Source organism: Hippoglossus hippoglossus, chromosome 6, assembly GCF_009819705.1.
Source record: "Hippoglossus hippoglossus isolate fHipHip1 chromosome 6, fHipHip1.pri, whole genome shotgun sequence".
Lineage (NCBI taxonomy): Eukaryota > Metazoa > Chordata > Actinopteri > Pleuronectiformes > Pleuronectidae > Hippoglossus > Hippoglossus hippoglossus.
In genome coordinates this window covers 23,282,157-23,299,969 of record NC_047156.1, presented here as the reverse complement: position 1 = coordinate 23,299,969, position 17,813 = coordinate 23,282,157, and the positions used below count along the sequence as shown (strand labels likewise).

Here is a 17,813-nt window from a genome sequence, read left to right as displayed (position 1 = left end):
TCTCATGCAACCAAAAGAAAAGTTTGGTTCACATATCCATGGTACTCAGACTTTTTCAAGGAATTCAGTGATCCTCTGACTTTTCCTCATCATTTATCTGATTGTACTTCAGTGTCAAGTCGCCTAATTGGCAAATGTTGACATGCTAACACTAAACTAAGGTGGTCAACATGGTGAACATGTGCTTAATGGTAGCATTGTCGCTTTGAGACTAGAGACTCTTGGTGTATGTATTTAAAATGTGTAAAAGGTCAAAGTTGAGTTTCTCACCTGATACATGTGGGTGCCTGCTCTGTTTTCCATCCTGCATCTGAAATCCCCTCTGTATTGAATAGATATTTGAACACATGGGAACTATTTTCCCCTTGTTTGGTAGATAAATGATCAAAGTAGCTTGTGCTCTGACACAAAATAGGTTTTATCCTTAATAACGACAGAATATTTTACACTGTCCATTTCATTTGAACATGTCTGTTTAAATATGAGGCCAGACTTTTGTGGCTCAGGATTTAACAGCCAACCCTTAAGATTCATTGATGGAAACACAGTTCTTGAGCCCCACTAATGTTTTTTATTATGATGTGTTTCTAACTATGATGTGTTTGACGTTAAGGGAGAAGGCTCAGATCCTGAACAAGACTGGGATGAAGCGAGTTCTGCTGTTGGGTTCAGGATATGTCACTGGGCCCGTTGTTGAGTACCTGACTCGCAATGAGATGATCCAGGTCACTGTGGGTGAGTAGGTTTTACAAACTATGAAAAGCAATCAGTGACACTGACACTTTAAATTCCGGAGGTATTTTTAGGCCTTTGGCAAGATTCAAACCAAACTCTCATACATAGGCTGCTCTCATAGCCAGATAGACAGCTCTTGGTCTGTTGACTCTGTTTTCTGTTTGCATTCTGAAACTGTAAATGTGACCTGCAGTAATTGAGCTGTGGCAAGTAAAGACCAGGGGTCTCATTTATAAAACAGTGCGTAGGATTCATACTAAAAGTGTATGTACGCACAAAAGCCGGAAATGGCGTATGCCAAAGAAAATTCCGATTTATAAAACCGTGTGCACGCACACCTGAATGCAATGTTCGCTTTATAAATCACAGTCCACCTGGAAACGTTCGTACATGGATCTGCCTCCAAATCCGCCCTCCACACGCCCACTTTCAACCATAAATGGTCAATGCAAAGCACGTCATGAATATTAAATTATCCTGCTGACCAATGGGTTTCCACCGTGAGTCCTGACGGAGTCACGGCATCAAGCGATGAGAAGAGGAAGTGAAACCTGACATCGAGGTTTTTGTTAGTGAGGTTGAGGTGAAGAGCGATTTTATGGGACAGCAGTGATGTCACTTATAAAGAAAATACACTGATATTCTGCTGCTGCTGTGGATAATACAATGTGTGAGAGTGAAGACGATAGAAAGAACGGAGCCTGAAATAAAAAAAGATCCAATTCAAAGGTGGAGGCAAAAAAAACACCCTCTCAGAATTTGAGGGAACTTGTTGTATCTCATGTTCGTATTTTAATCATCCAAAACTGCAGGATTATTAAATTCAGAGACATATTATTATATGCTCGTGTTTGTACTGGGATGGTTCGGTTCCGTCGGTCGATCTGTGTGGTACTGGACTCAGTTCAGCTCAGAGATCACAGATCAATAGAATCTATATTAGCTGATCAGACATAGCTGAACCCTCGTTTCCTCCTCGTCCTTCCATTCGCATGCACACATCACGCAGCATCACGCACCAGTGTCACGGCAGTATTTATTTATTTAGAGCATCGGACCGATTCCCTCACATCAGTGGATCCTCACCTCCACTCTGCGATATTATTTGGAAAGTTTCTTCATTTCTTGTAAGTGATCTCCAGTGCGCTCTATACATCTGATGGCACAGTCCCGTTCACTGCAGTGATTTGATGATACACGCACAGTGTTAGAAGATATTATTAAAAACTGTTAATGACTCGGCTCTGTAACTCCGCTGTTTAATGGAATCTGAACGTAATTTGCTGTAAATTTTTTTAATATTTTTAAATTAAAAGGTTTGTGTGGAACAGATATGTGAGCACAACTAAAGCTGTTGGTTTTAATGTAAATGATGAAGTGGATAAATAATCTGGCTTCAGTTCACCACCTCACGTCTGCGTCGCCACTTTCCCGTCTCCAAAACGTTGGTACGCATGGGTCAGAGTTTGCGTGGAAATACGCAAATTTTTCCCGTCAAGTTTGTTTTTATAAATCCCAACGTTTGCGTGAGAAGTGGCGTACGCACGTTTCAGGCCCCGTTTTGTGCGTACGCAACGGTTATAAATGAGACCCCTGGAGCCTCATTTATAAAACAGCGCGTGGGATTCATACTAAAAGTGTACGTGCGCAAAGAAGTGTTTGTATTTTAGTCATCCAAAACTGCAGGATTATTAAATTCAGAGCAGCTGTGAAGTTCAGTGAAGCTCAACTCCATACACAAACCCCAAACTTTTATATACGTTTAAATGAATTATTTAACTGTTGTTATTTTCATACATTGCATGACGACTGTCATTAAGCAACTGACACAATTTTCAGACCCAAGATCACAACTTTTAAAAATAAAAGCTCTGTTATTTATCTTGATATAAAGCACTACAGCAACAAAATGAAAATTGCGCCCTTGCTCTGTAGACAAATGGTAAAAGATGATTTTGCTATTTGTTAATCTATGAATTCTGTTGCCATAACGGAAATCAACACCATAGAATGTCTGTGTCTGTCCGATATGGTGAAATAAAAATTATCTGGTTGACAGATTTTATTACTGTGGGCCAGTTTTGGCCAGTGGGTCGCCAGTTGCTGGCCACTGCTGTGGGTTATCTGAGGATGTAAAAGGAGACTGCTCCTAGAACGCTGCCCCGGCCCCACTGACTCGGCCACTGGTCGCCTGTTTTTTCAAAGTTTATTAATATTGAATGTTTTGCATGTCGAAACTGCACCAAATCAACACTCCAATCTTTAGGCCATTAACAATACACATAAGTGTGAAGCTGATAAAATGAACGGTTTTAGAGATCCACAGACTGAGATTTCTGGAATTAGTTGATAGATTGTTATCAACAGTGAAATCAATCTGCACAGAGCTTTGACAATGGGATTGATATTTGCGCTACATTATAACATGAAGATGATGTCCTGACATCATGCTTCTCCTCAACCAACTTTTGTACTTTACATATTCAAAGACAAATTGTCATCCACTACAGCCCTTGCTGTAAGTAAATGGCCCCTTTAGGGTTAGGGTGAAATAATGATTACTTTGGGAACAAAGTCAAGAAACTAAGAGGCTGGCATTGTTTCTAGGTTTGGTGCATATCTATAAAACTCAGATATAATAATAAAGTAATTTCTGGTCTCTGCTGTCTAAAAACGTCTATAGAGTTCAGTCCTCTCTGTCCTGCTGTTATTACAGATAATTAATACGAAATAAATGAAGTGATTTTAAATATATTACATTTTAACACTTACTGAAAGATAAGAAAAGACCCACGTGACACACTGCTGAGAATGGCTCTGGTTCAAGGTTGGATTTTAGTATGTAGTGTAGTTACAAATATCAGAATGAAGTTGTCTTACTGCTGGAGCTGAAAGCTCTGGTTTTGCTTCAGCTCCCTTGATCAGCTGCTCAAAGGTCACATCATGAAGTACATTCACCGAGCACTCTGAGGAACATCATACTGACTCTGGGCTGTTTCCCAATTCGCTCTCAAACAGCCTCAGTTCCTTGTTTCATTGATTCCAGATGAGAGATTCTGCTTCATGTTCACATGATTGCATCACATCATATCTGCTGATAAGTCAGCTGCACATTCATGCTGCCAGTCTCCTGCTCTAACTCATTTCTAACATGCTCTACTGGATTCCCATCTGGTGACTGGGAAGACACTGAAGTTCACTGAACTCACTGTCATGTTCATGAGACCAAGAGGCCTTTCTGTCTGCTGTGTGCCATACTACAGTATAACCTCTATAACAAAGTTTGTATTCAAACAATTTGCCTGCAGCTGGTGGCACTGATAGTACTAATGTACAGCACAACTAGTCAAACCTGTTTTACTAACCCTAGTGACCTTGTGTAACAGCGTCGATGCTGCTGAAGCAGGCGGAGGCGCTGGCAGCCAAATATCCCAACGTCATCCCCATCACGCTGGATGCCGGCAGCCAGGAAGGACACCTCGACTCTCTGGTCAAAGATCATGACTTGGTCATCAGGTGCAGTACACACTACGGCCTCATGTATTACAAATGGTTTGTTCCATATGCAGACATACAAACTGTCACTAGTTTATTTTTGCGTTCACTAATGGCACATATTAATGGACCAAATGATTTTTAGGTGTTTTATTTTGGTTCTAAATCAATTATTTACAGCTATATTGGGCTGATGATCAACCTCTGGTTTTTAAGATACATTAGTAGACTACCAGCATTTTGTGAACATTTTATTTAACAGGTCTAATTTTTCAGATTATTTCCTGGAAGCTTTTTTCATAATTTGTCATAATTTAGCTGTGAATTGTTACGATATTACAAAGAAAGGTCTGCACAATTATGTATCAGTTATAAGTAATACAACTATTTTTCCTTTTGTAAAAAACACAAACATAATGAACAGGAACTTAACAAATGTCGAAACTACTATTTCCCTCAATAAGTATCAAATTGTGTAAAAATAGTCCAGTAATTAACTGCTAATTACCAATAAACTTGGAGGAAATTACGAGGAGAGGCTCCAGGAAATTTGCTGGAAAGTGCAGGAGCCATACAATAAAGCGCTACCAAAAGTTGTTTAGCAACCGAAGAAGTGCTTCTTGTTTTCTTCATGGCAGTTAAGTAAATCTGATATTTCTTTTCTGTGCCTGTGAGGCTGTTATGTTCACTGGACAGATGAAAAAGGGATTCACGTGGACATCTCTGACTGAGTTTGTCAGGCTCAGTCCTAAACTGTCCGACTAGCCTAAGCTTTCATCAGTCCACTGAAGGACCTGCTGTCTTCTCTCTGCTCCTCAGCATGCTGCCGTACACCTTGCACCCGCTCATCGCCAAACACTGCATCAAGAGGAAGGTAAACCTGGTGACCGCCAGCTACCTGAGTCCTGCCATGAAGGAACTGCAGAGCAGGTGATCTACACCACAGACAACAATAAAACAGCGTTACTAAGAATTCATGACCATTACATACAACTGGGCACTGGTTTTGCTGCAGTTTTCACATTTGATATATTTAATTTTTAGATGGTAGACTAAAGTAAAAACACTTATACACAGTCCCACAATGTTAAAATACAAATTAAATGACAGTAAAATCACCACAAATCAAATAGAATAAAACCCACATCAGAATGGGCAAGTGAAAATATGATGACTTGTCATGGACCTTATTTCATCAAAAGTCCCAAAAAGTTTATAAACCACCATATAAGAGAAACTGAACTCTTAATCAATCAATGGGGTATTTATCAATTAAATAGATATATACACACAGCAACCAAAGTCAAAGCAACTTACATAAATGACATTATGAAAACACATGTAATTCAATATAAATAACCTATCAGAAATGTTGAATGAACATAAGTAATGATTAAATTGGGAAATAAGATGTATAAAACAAATTATTTAATATATTGAAAAACCAACAGAAAATATAATTTTAATTCCTATTTATCAATGAATGTGTGTGTGGGTGTGTGTCTCAGTGCGGAGGAGGCGGGCGTCACCATAGTGAATGAGATGGGGCTGGACCCGGGTATCGACCACATGCTGGCCATGGAGTGTATCGACAAGGCCAAAGCCGAAGGCTGCACTGTGAGTCAGCACACACTCTGACTGCGTTTGTGCGTTTGTGTGTTTGTGTGTGTGTGAGAGATAAGGTGTGTTTGGTTTTTACATGTCGGTGCAGGCTGTTCGCTGCCATATTGATCCATTAAATCAGGGGTGAGGAACCTTTTTCCCTATCTAGGGCCATTTCAATTTCTGTAACATTTCTACCTTAATACTGTTTTTCAATATTGTATATTTTTATGGATTTTAAGCACTTCATTAATTTATATCTGTGAAAGGTGATATAAAAAATAAACCTAACTTACTTTATTTACTTTGTCCCACTTTCCTTGATGTTGTAATGGCTGGAATTGCCTCTCTTTGGCGAGGCATCATATGATGATTATGACACTCACAGCTGGTTTTAGACAAAATAACTTGATCAAATAATTCGTCACCTTTAGTGGAGCCATGGCTTGTGAAGACCATAAATCCCTCCTTTGTGGCTAGAAATGCTCAGCTGTGTCCTTTAGTTTTTTTTTGTAACTTATGTTGTATCAGTAATCTGCTCCTTGACGGTTCTTTTAGACGAACTGACACTGAGGGTCCTTCGTTCCAAGTCTGGTTCTGCAGCAACAAGGCTCCCTCACAAATTGTCCTTCTGAATGAGATTTCAGCTTCTAAGCTTTTTCTTAGCATCTCATTCACCACAGAACTTGTCTGCGTAACATTGTCTCTCAGAATGAGTCTTGTGAAAGCCGCTTAAAGAATATTAACTTTATCCAAGAACATTAGCCTTAGTTTCCAGATGTAATGATTTTCGCACAACCAAACACAGGCTTGTCTTTATCGTTTCTCTACATTCTCTCTTTACTTTAGTTTTCCTTCAAAATCACCATGATACTTGTCAGAGATGGCGCGTAGCAGTAATGTGTGTGATTGAGCAAAGTTTTTTAACTATCAATTAATGACGACACTTCATGACACTTGGAATTCATACATTTCCACAAGTGATTTTTTTCCCCTCTCTTTATTCAAGAGCCTGGTCCTTCAGTTTGAGAGCAGGACTTGATTTCACCTTAGATTTATTTGTGTCATCGCTCAAAACACTTCGCCGACACTCAAATAGCCCATGCACGTGGTTAGACTTGCTCTGCTTGTGCTTAAACTGTGCGCTTGCACTCAGATTTTTTGCGCTTCAGCTTCTCTCCTTGAGCTCATGCTTCGTCTGTGTGTGCAAAGGTGGGACGATTATATTTGTTATATCTACAGCTGTTATTCATGTTTGAGGAATTTTGCTCAAAGAAATCTAAGCGCAGAGGAGATGCGCGAACATTTCACGCACTCACAGGAGCTGGAGCTCAGGAAATATATAAGTGCGAGCAACAAAGTCTCTTAGTGCAAGTGCCCAGTTTGAGAACCGGCTGTTTGAGAAGCAGGGGCTGTTTTAGAGTGAGCGCAGAAATTTAATTGAAAGCATTACAAAATGTAAATGTGAAATCTGTAACTCCTGTTTTCAAACTGACTGACCTTGCTCTTGAACAGTGACCCATAAGATGAGTTTGTTTCTGTCTTTTTAGTGTTTTATTTAATAAATGTTATGTCCATGAAATAAAAAGTATCAGTGCAACAACATGTGAAACAAAGTTTATGTCAATTTGTCTGTTTGGTGACATAGAAATCATTAATAATATGGATGTTGCACTATTTTCGTGGTAAAGTATCCCACTCATCTGTATTTTGAATGAATTCCTAAATGTTTTGTCAATATCAGACATATTTGTATCTGTATTGATCATGCTCTAATCGTGACATATGGAGACTTGGTAGTTTATATGTCTTCATGTTAGTAGACTGACCTTAAGTGACTGTCAGACCTCATCACAAGTTGCTGTTAAGCTGCTGCAGTGCAAATAAAATACATGTGGTTATTTTTTCCCATTTTTAAGTAGTTATTTTAAAACTGTTGATTGTCAGTAAACTGGAATTGAATATAAATATTTTTTTATGTTCAGGTGGAGTTCTACAGCTCGTTCTGTGGAGGTCTTCCTGCTCCGGAGTGTTCAGACAATCCTCTCCGCTACAAGTTCAGCTGGAGTCCATACGGCGTCCTCCTCAACACCATCAGCCCTGCCGTCTTCCTCAAAGACAACCAGGTACAGAGCCTCCAGTTTACCATGAAAGAATAATATGCTATTTTTTCTCTGAATTTGCTCATATAATTACAGTTCCTCAAGTCAAGAAGAAGAAACTGAATCTGTGTGTTTGATTTGACCAGGAGGTGAGCATCCCGGCCGGCGGCTCTCTGATGGACTCCACCATACCACTGGATATCTTTCCTGGTTTCAACCTGGAGGGATTTCCCAATCGTAACAGCACCATATATGCAGAGCTGTACGGCATTCAGACCGCACACACACTGATCAGAGGAACACTGCGCTTCAAGGTACAACACACACACACACACACACACACACACACACACACACACACACACACACACACACACACACACACACACTTCCACTGATAGCTGTCAGCAGTGACATGGGCTTTAAAAATCACAACAAGAATCACTCAGAGGAAACTGCCACTGGGTAGTACAGACCTTTTCTAATGTTGGTATCATTTTATTATCAGAGGTCTTAGCTTTGCATAACTGACCTGTTTGTCGTAGACTTTTTTGCTAAATACATTTTTTGTGTTTAATTGACAGACAATGGTAAAAATGTCCACCACAGGTTCCCAGAACCAAGGTGATGTCTTAAAATGTCTTGTTCTGTTTGACCCAAAGATATTAACGTCTGTCTCAAAAGAAGCAACAAATACATGTTGTGCAATAGTAGGTAGACTTGATGTAGGCTAATTATTAATAATCATAAAATATGATTATTAAAATAATAAAAATATTTATTAAAATAATAAAATTATTAATTAAAAACAATAAACTTATCAATTAAGAATAATACAATAATTAATGAGAAACAATAAAATTATCAATTTAAGAATAATACAATTTGTAATTATAATTTATAAAAGACGATGCACCACCCTGGTATCAGGGACCAACAATCAATCTGTAAAGATCAGTCTCATAATCTGGAAAAGTTCAATTAGTAATCTCAATATTTACTATTAATGATTATATAATGAACAGTGAATTAATGACTATTATCCTAACAAGAATCCACTATATCAAAGATCACAACACTAGCACTTAACACGATTTATAACACACATGGTGTGTGTGTGTGTGTGTGTGTGTGTGTGTGTGTGTGTGTGTGTGTGTGTGTGTGTGTGTGTGTGTGTGTGTGTGTGTGTGTGTGTGTGTGTGTGTGTGTGTGTGTGTGTGTGTGTGTGTGTGTGTGTGTGTGTGTGTGTGTGGTCAAGATGGCGTACGAAGTCACGGGGGATGACGTTGTATTACTGAATTCAAGATGGCGGTCTAACCGCGTGGTGTCGTGTTACTGAATTCAAGATGGCGGTCTAACCACGTGATTTGACGTAGGATCGAATTCAAGATGGCGGTATAAACTCGTGGTTTGACCAACAGGAAATGGAGAACAAAGGGATGCTTTGGTCTATCTCGTGGTTCAGAGCGACGAATGGCGTCGAGATGCGATCGCACTATCTAAGTCCCCGAACGGGTATAACACATGAATTATGTGGATGCAGGTCAGAACGAGTGTGCAGGCGGGTTTAGGAGAAAAGAGAGAGAGAGAGAGAGAGAAGGAAACATGCAAAGAATGATCAGAGGAGATCTCAAACACCGCCAGAGACAGTTTTGCGGGGACTATACCACTCGGTACCCAAGTGGACGAACTGGGATCCGTCCAGCTGTGTACCGATTTTTTAATGGGTTAAAATCTCGGCAAAATAGGTCTGACGATCACACAGTACGGCAGCGTGGCCGGAAATGCAGACGCGTCACGACGCACTGACACGGGAACAATGTGGACACAGCGGTCCTAACAAATGTACACTCAAATAATAACACGCTAATGTTTAAACTAGTCTCTGTCCAGACATAAGCCTTGTTGCTGGTCCACGGTTCGTTGATGCGCGAGCGGCGCGTTCCGGGAAGACAAGTGAATTTGTGTTCGTGGCCTCTAGAGTAGCTGATTCGCGCGGTGGCAGCGGGAAACGAGCTGGGCCGGATAGGAGAGAATTCGTCTCATTCTCCTTGGCGAGTGTTTCTTGCCCTTCGTGGCGAATGGTTCTTGCCCTTCGTGGCGAATGGTTCTTGCCCTTCGTGGCGAATGGTTCTTGCCCTTCTGCAGGTATGAACAGCTGAGGAGCAGCTGTGGATTTGGATCTGGGAAAAAAGTCGGTGGAACTCGGCCTGCGAGTGAAAGACTTTGCCGCGGTCGTTTCAAAATAAAGCTCAGGTAAAAAAAGGGAAGTTCACACAAATAAAAGCGTAAACTTAAGTTAAAAATAAAAATACAAACGTTTGGATTGGTTGCTCCCTTTAAGTGTCTGGATCATCTGGAGGAACCGGGAGAGGTTCTGGTCCTATCTTCAGCGCACCGGAAAAAAGCAATGACTTGAGGGGGTTCTCTGTATTTATTACCTGAGAGGTGTCCGGCCTCCCTCCAGGGGGGGCCGTGGGGTCTGTTGGCTCTCAGCCAATGGAAGGCCCGAGTTTGAACTCGGGTGGCGGTTAACAAAACATGGAGGCCCCAAAAGCATTCTGGGGGTTTTGGCCTCATGTTAGAGAGGAACTCTAGTCAGGCTTCTCAAATGTGATGTAGGCCTCATCATTATCCTTTGTCTGGACCCGATCCCCAACATACATCACCAAAATATTTACTGACTTACTGAATTCGAATGATTAATTGATTTACAGAAGAAGCAGAGAATGACACGTCACCAAAAATGTTGCATTAAATTGTTTTGTCATTTCAAATCATTTAGTTGTTTATCACAACTTTGAAATGTTGCTGTTCATATTTCCTCTCGTCCCTTGACTGGAATGTGATCTCCTTCATGTTGTCATCCACATTACTAATCCAATCCAAGCTGGATTTATTGCTTTGATAGCATTAAGTCAGTCACATGTGTTGATGAGACAAGAGGAAGAGGAGAAAAGAGAAGCTCCATCTGTCCTCCAACAATCTAGTCCTATAGCAGCATAAGAGCTGATCCAAGACAGACCTGAACCAGCTCTAACTATAAGCTTAATCAAAAAGGAAGGTTTTAAGCCGACTGTTTAACATAGAGAGAGAGTCTGCCTCCGATACTGTAACTGGGAGATGATTTCACAGGAGAGGAGCTTGATAGCTGAAAGCTCTGGCTCCTACTCTACTTTTAGAGACTTTAGGGACGTAAAGTAAGCCTGAATTCTGGGAGCGCAGTTCTCCAGTGGGGTGATATGGTACTATCGGCTCTTTAAGGTTTGATGGTGCCATATTATTAGGGGCTTTGTAGGTGAGGAGGAGAATTTTAAATTCTATATTCAATTTAACAGGAATCCAATGAAGTGAAGATAATACAGGAGAAATGTGATCTATTTTCCTGGGTATGTTGTGGTCATGTTTGTTACGTCTAGGATTTGTTGTAACATGTAAGATAAGATGGGAAGTATTGTAATGACAGCAGTTAGTCAGGGAAAAGAAAAATGAATCACTTTAGATTTGTGTCCTTGAAAGTCCAAATAAATCCAAATCAATATGAAAATAAAATTGTGGAAATGACTGATTTACTGTCTCAGAACAGTTTGTATGTTTCAAACGCAGTTGAACCACAAAAATATATTCATGCATAAAACCTATTTCTCCCAGAATCTTTTGTTTCTTGTGTTCATTGTGATTCACTTGAGCTTTTGTTCTGTCCCTCAGGGCTTCACCAAGGCTATGAGTGGTTTTGTCAAACTGGGTCTGATAAACAGCGAGCCCTGTCCCATCCTGCAGCCCACTTCATCTCCCGTTTCCTGGGTAAGAACCTCAGCTGAGGATGCTTTCACTGTTTGTTTTTTTAAAGGGATCATGAAAACTTTTGAATAGATGGTTGAAAGGCAGCTGAGCTGTGCCTCACACTTCGTTCTCCAGTCTGTCACTCACTTTTATAAAATGAGCTGTTTTGCAGCTCTTCCACTTGAAGCGTCTGACTGTGGAAGTGGGTTTGCTGAAGAGTCTATTACTGTCAATAGCTGCTTGTCAGCATCAAGGCTGCAGTGAGCCTCGGCTTTCTGACATTGATGAGTTTACAGCAGCTAACGTTTGCGGTCTTTTATCCTTCCGAGATGAAAGAGAAACACAGAGCCGCATGTTCAGAAATCAAAAGATGATAAGAAGTTTTAAATCCTGCCCGCTGTCCTTCTGAAACTCTTAATAAAATCTTTTTTATCTTCCCTTCTTTAAAAAAAAATCTTGAACGAAGATTCAAAGAGAAATAGATAAATAAGGATGGCCCACCTGCAATATTTAGCCCTGGAGCCCATTAAAGGTTCATGCAGCCATTTCTCAAAGTGTTTTATCTCCATGTTTAAAAACAGGAGCAACAGACAGTTAAGGAAAAGAAGGTAATACTCACTAAAGGTAGGCTAGGAGACAGACTCTGAGCTAACGGTAGACTAGGAGACAGACTAGGAGCTAAAGGTAGGCTAGGAGACAGACTCTGAGCTAACGGTAGGCCCGGAGACAGACTAGGAGCTAAAGATAGGCTAGGAGACAGACTTTGAGCTAAAGATGGGTTAGAAGACAGGCTAGGAGCTAAAGATAGGCTAGGATACAGGCTAGGAGCTAAAGGTGGGTTAGGAGACACGCTAGGAGCTAAATATGGGCTAGGAGACAGACTATGAGCTAAAGGTGGGTTAGGAGACACGCAAGGAGCTAAAGATGGGCTAGGAGACAGACTACAGCTAAACATGGGTTAGAAGACAGGCTAGGAGCTAAAGATAGGCTAGGATACAGGCTAGGAGCTAAAGGTGGGTTAGGAGACACGCTAGGAGCTAAATATGGGCTAGGAGACAGACTATGAGCTAAAGGTGGGTTAGGAGACACGCAAGGAGCTAAAGATGGGCTAGGAGACAGACTAGAGCTAAACATGGGTCAGAAGACAGGCTTGGAGCTGAATATAGGCTAGGAGACATGCTAGGAGCAAAAGATGGGCTAGGAGACAGACTCTGAGCTAAAGGTGGGCTAGGAGACAGACAAGGAGCTAAAGGTAGGCTAGGAGACAGACTCTGAGCTAAAGGTAGGCTAGGAGACAGACTAAGAGCAAAAGATGAGCTAGGAGACAGATTAGGAGCTAAAGATGGGTTAGGAGACAGGCTAGGAGCTAAAAATGGGCTATGAGACAGACTTTGAGCTAAAGATGGGTTAGAAGACAGGCTAGGAGCTAAAGATAGGCTAGGAGACAGGCTAGGAGCTAAAGGTGGGTTAAGAGACACGCTAGGAGCTAAAGATGGGCTAGGAGACAGACTAGGAGCTAAAGGTGGGCTAGGAGACAGACTATCAGCTAAAGATGGGTTAGGAGACACTCTAGGAGCTAAAGATGGGCTAGGAGACAGACTAGAGCTAAAGATGGGCTAGGAGACAGACTAGGTTTGTTCTTATCTGTTCTCTCCTCTCTACAGAAAGAGCTGCTCTGTAAGCAGATCGGATTGTCCTCTTCTGTGTCCCAGGCGGCCTTTGAAGAAGCCGTATATGAACACATTGAAAAGGATGATTTCAGAATGGACAGCCTGAGATGGTGAGAGATCATATTCGACTGCCAGGATTAACACCATGTGTTTATGTTTATCAAACGTGACTCTAGTTTGAAATGGGTCGGAATGTCGCTGTCAAATATCTCCACGTATATGCAAGATAAAGTAGTTACAAAGATGTTTGTGTAACTTATTTTAATTTTACAGTTTACAATTTATCAATTTATAATGAAACTAACATATGTGATTTAAAGTAGTTTAACTGCAGCAAAACATGAGATATACACTTGAGACAAAAACTAAGATGGCAGCTTAACCAGGGGTTTAATTGGGTTTAATAGGCTTTTTGTCTCGTTATTTGTTTTTGCAACTGCCTTATTTACTGTAGTTACATGTCATGACAAACTGAAGGTGTGAAGATGACAAAATAGATGTTTTATTATTGAGTTTTTTAATTACGCATAACGGGAAGTTGTATTTGTAGCTATAAGGTTAGCTTTGTCTCTATCTTTGGCAAAATATAATTCAATTAAATCCCGGAGATCATCTTATTTTGTACCAGGATTGAAGCAATTGCAAATTTAACATGTTGCTGCCATTAAAATTATAGTTATAATACATTTGACATGATAGTTGTTATACGCTAAAACTGATCAAGAAAAAAATTGGATTCTGGTGTTTAACCAGGTTTTGGCCCCATGTTTTGTTGTTTTTTTTAAAGGCCAGAACACGGTTAAGTGTTGGGTCCCTACTCACGCTGGCAAGTGAGTTTTAAAAGTCATAAATGTCAACAATTCTTCCATAGCACTCTCTAATCAACAGCTTGTTGCTGGGGTGAAACAATCAAATCCTACGACTAGTTTTCTGAATGTCCATTTGTCTGTGCAGCTCGGTCTGTGCAGAGGAGGCAGATGTGATGTCTCTTCAAAGTAAACATCAATAGATGGGTGGCTAAGAGCAAGGCCGAGGCTGTTCCTCTTCTCTACACTTTTCACTTCCCTCCTTAATGAGGCCGCCTGAAGTGGTGTAGCATGCACACTCCTCAATTTGAATCAACCTTTCCAAGGGTGTCTTCAGATCAAGGCTCCGTGCCATCATTGTTGTGCTGCTGCTGGCGGTGAGGGCCACGCTAACATTGAAACATAAATTCCTCTGACAGTGAAAGTGAACTGTTGGAAACATTCCATCTCTGCCTTTAAAAGGGTAAAAAGCCAACGTGCTTACAGCTGAAATTGAATGACTTGTTCATTTATTCAATTCACCAGCAAAGCAGCAACAAAAGCAACTGCTCATCTCTTTAGATTTAGCCAAGGATGTGTGGGTTGTTGCAGCGCCGCCGGGGTGTTAAAGCGGAGTAATTTTCTTTTGAAGCTTTTAATACGGCTTTGTGAAGGTTATTTTATTGTGAGGAAAAGTCCTGTTTTTTCCGTCTCTCTGTGTTCAGGTTTGGGATGCTGAGCAACGAGTCAGTGCCTCAGGCCGACAGCGTTCTGGCTGCTCTGACAAAACATCTGGAGGCCAAGCTCTCATTCAGTAAGAAACAGGCTCATTTTATTACCACAAGACACAAGAATAAAATATGATAAGGGAATCTGCATGTCTTTGAAAGTATTACAAAGCATTGGAATCTGTTTTTCTTTGAAAAAAGTCTGTTGAAGATTTTAAAAATACTTGTATTTAATTTAAAATGGTCCTAAACACTTTGTCTCTGCTGCCGGCATGTGAATTTACTACAAACTGTCTCCTGTTCCTTTGTTCCAGAACACCTATCAATCAATCAGTAGCCCATTAATACTAGTCTTAACTATTCTTTTTTATTTATATTATATGAAACAAGTATTGTCCATGTGTTATTAAATTTCATTCTATATGGTATTAAGAAAGTCTTAAATACAATTTTTGAACACTGCACAAGCCTCGATAATTCTAGTAACACAAACTATTGACTTCTCTCCCGTGGTCAGATAAGGGTGAGCGAGACATGATCATCTTGAGGAACGACGTGGGGGTTCGCCACCCGACTGGCGAGCTGGAGACTAAACACGTCAGCCTGGTGGTGTATGGTGACCCTAATGGTTTCTCTGCCATGGCTAAGACTGTAGGATACCCAACAGCCATCGCGGCTCGCATGGTCCTCGACGGTCAGTAAGATCACTTTGGAACATTGTTTTCTGCCTCTTACAGCCATTTAATTAAACTCTAAGTTTTGTAAAACATGTTAAAATGGTGTTTCCCATTAATTATCTAGACTGAAATGGTCCTCAATATTCAAATTTTTTCTGCTAGTTTTATAATGAACCCAAAAATGTTTTACACCATACATGCATAAGAAACCTCTAACCTAGTGTTTTGCTCTGTTGCTGCATTTTATAGCTGTGTAAAAATGTTATTTTCAGCACCATTTGCTGTATGCCCACTCTCGCTATCATCCAGAAAGTTTTTACTGTCCATGCAGACAGTCAGACCTCATAGTTTCAGCCTCAGCTGTGTGTATTTGAACCAGATTTACAGCATTCAAATGGAGATTTGCGAGTACATCTGTACTTAGACCTGCAAATGGCTTTTTTTAAATGAGATCCCAGACCACAGATTTGTCAAATTCGAGGAACTGAGTGTCGAATTCTTACTCCACATTTTGCAGATAAAAGAAGATAAATTCAGATTTTAATTGGCCAAAATAAATAAAATATGAGACAAAACAGTTAAAGTGTGAATACTTGACAAACAATGAATAAGAAAGTTAATAAGCTTTAAAAAATGGTAATTGTACAAAGCTGTGTCAGAAACCCAGATACACTTAATCATATATATGAAGTGTATTCATTGCACAAGAAAAATATTAAAATTTGAAGTTGTTACCCTGTTTGTTGTTTGGAGCTTATTAGGGACATATTGAAGACAAACTCAATTTGAGATTTAGAATTTATTCATGAAGTTGCAATATTATGAGGATTAAGTCATAATTCGTAACTTTATGAGAATAAATGAAAATCCATATTTAGGCAATAAGCAGCAAGGAGGATCCATCCTCACCAGATTTTCACTTCTTCTGGATGGAAAATATATAAAATATAATAATTTTCAACAACAATTTGTGAAACTTAAACTAAAGTATATCTTAACAAGAGGCCCCACATTTCGTATTTTTACTCAGGTGGCTGGCTGATCTTCTCAAAATCCCTCATGTCAAGTCTCACAAAGCCTAAAATTAAGACTTTACTAAATTGATATAATATATTCATAAATTAAATTTGTCATGTCACTTTTTGAAGCTAACATTGGTCAGTCTGTAAAGGGACATTAGTATATTCTGTTTGTCCACAAAGCTAACGTTAGCTTGTCCTTTGAGGCCTGATGTGTGATGTTCTTTATGTTCCAAAATGAACTGAAACAAGCAGCTTCCTGAAATTCCTGAAATGATGTTACTGAGCTGTAGAGCGAAACTAAATCTGTGTTGGCTCTCTGCAGGCGAAATCAACTCGAAGGGTCTGGTTGCTCCGATGACAAAGGACATCTATGGGCCGATCTTGGCCCGACTGAAGGAGGAAGGACTGCACTTCATGTCCAAAAGCACCTTGGAGGAGGAGTAGAACTAAAGAGAACCAATAACTTCCTGTAAATCCTGCCCAGCACAAATACTGTATAAAATCCACATGCTATCGCTTGCCTTTACAACAACTTTATCAAAACATGATCTTTAGACAGTCAAACTCACCGGTCTGCTAGGGGGGTCTGATAAGATAAATATTAGTCATTTTTTAATATATATATATATATATATATATATAATAGTAAAAGGTGAAAAATGTTTTAATAACCAAAAGTTATTTCTATTGTGTTAAAATTAAACTTTGACTATTTAGTAATCTTAATAGAAGCTTCCCTAGTTTGGCTGAATTTGCTCTGTTTCAGAGAAAAGTTCTTCTGTGAAGATGAATAAAAAGTTCACTGATCAAAAACAATTTTTAGCATTAGAAATTTAAAGCATTTAAAAGCAAATACATTTCCTAATTGCCCAAAGTACAACTGAAGACACTAGGTCTGACTGGGATTTAAAACTACTTTTCCCAAAGACAAAAAATGTAGCTTTTGGCATCTGTCATAAAAAAGTCATGTCAACATAAAGCATACTTGTTGTCACCTATAAAAAAAAAACAACAAAGCATTAAAATGTTCAGAGGGCAATGGGAGCAATGCTTCCTACTTTTCTAAACCTTGTGCAATCAAAGTCGTGTGAAGTGTCAGTCAGGAATTAACAAAACGGTAAAAAGGTTTCCATGGTAACTGTCCTCTTTTCCTGTCAACAAAATGTTTGTGTTACTACTGGTTTCTTTATGAATTAAAAAGAACAGCAAACATA

General features: G+C 39.8%; 1 protein-coding gene across 1 annotated transcript in view; it reads left to right on the top strand.

Annotated features, from left to right (window-relative positions):
- aass (aminoadipate-semialdehyde synthase) overlaps positions 1–17,813 on the top strand; it is a 40,568-nt gene extending 22,755 nt beyond the window's left edge. Inside the window, exons 14-24 of the mRNA XM_034587536.1 lie at positions 614–735; positions 4,122–4,251; positions 5,050–5,160; positions 5,739–5,847; positions 7,818–7,958; positions 8,081–8,248; positions 11,643–11,738; positions 13,382–13,497; positions 14,898–14,986; positions 15,418–15,594; positions 16,922–17,813. Coding sequence (XP_034443427.1) covers positions 614–735; positions 4,122–4,251; positions 5,050–5,160; positions 5,739–5,847; positions 7,818–7,958; positions 8,081–8,248; positions 11,643–11,738; positions 13,382–13,497; positions 14,898–14,986; positions 15,418–15,594; positions 16,922–17,043 — 1,381 coding nt within the window. The 3' untranslated portion in view covers positions 17,044–17,813. The remainder of the gene's footprint in view (positions 1–613; positions 736–4,121; positions 4,252–5,049; positions 5,161–5,738; positions 5,848–7,817; positions 7,959–8,080; positions 8,249–11,642; positions 11,739–13,381; positions 13,498–14,897; positions 14,987–15,417; positions 15,595–16,921) is intronic.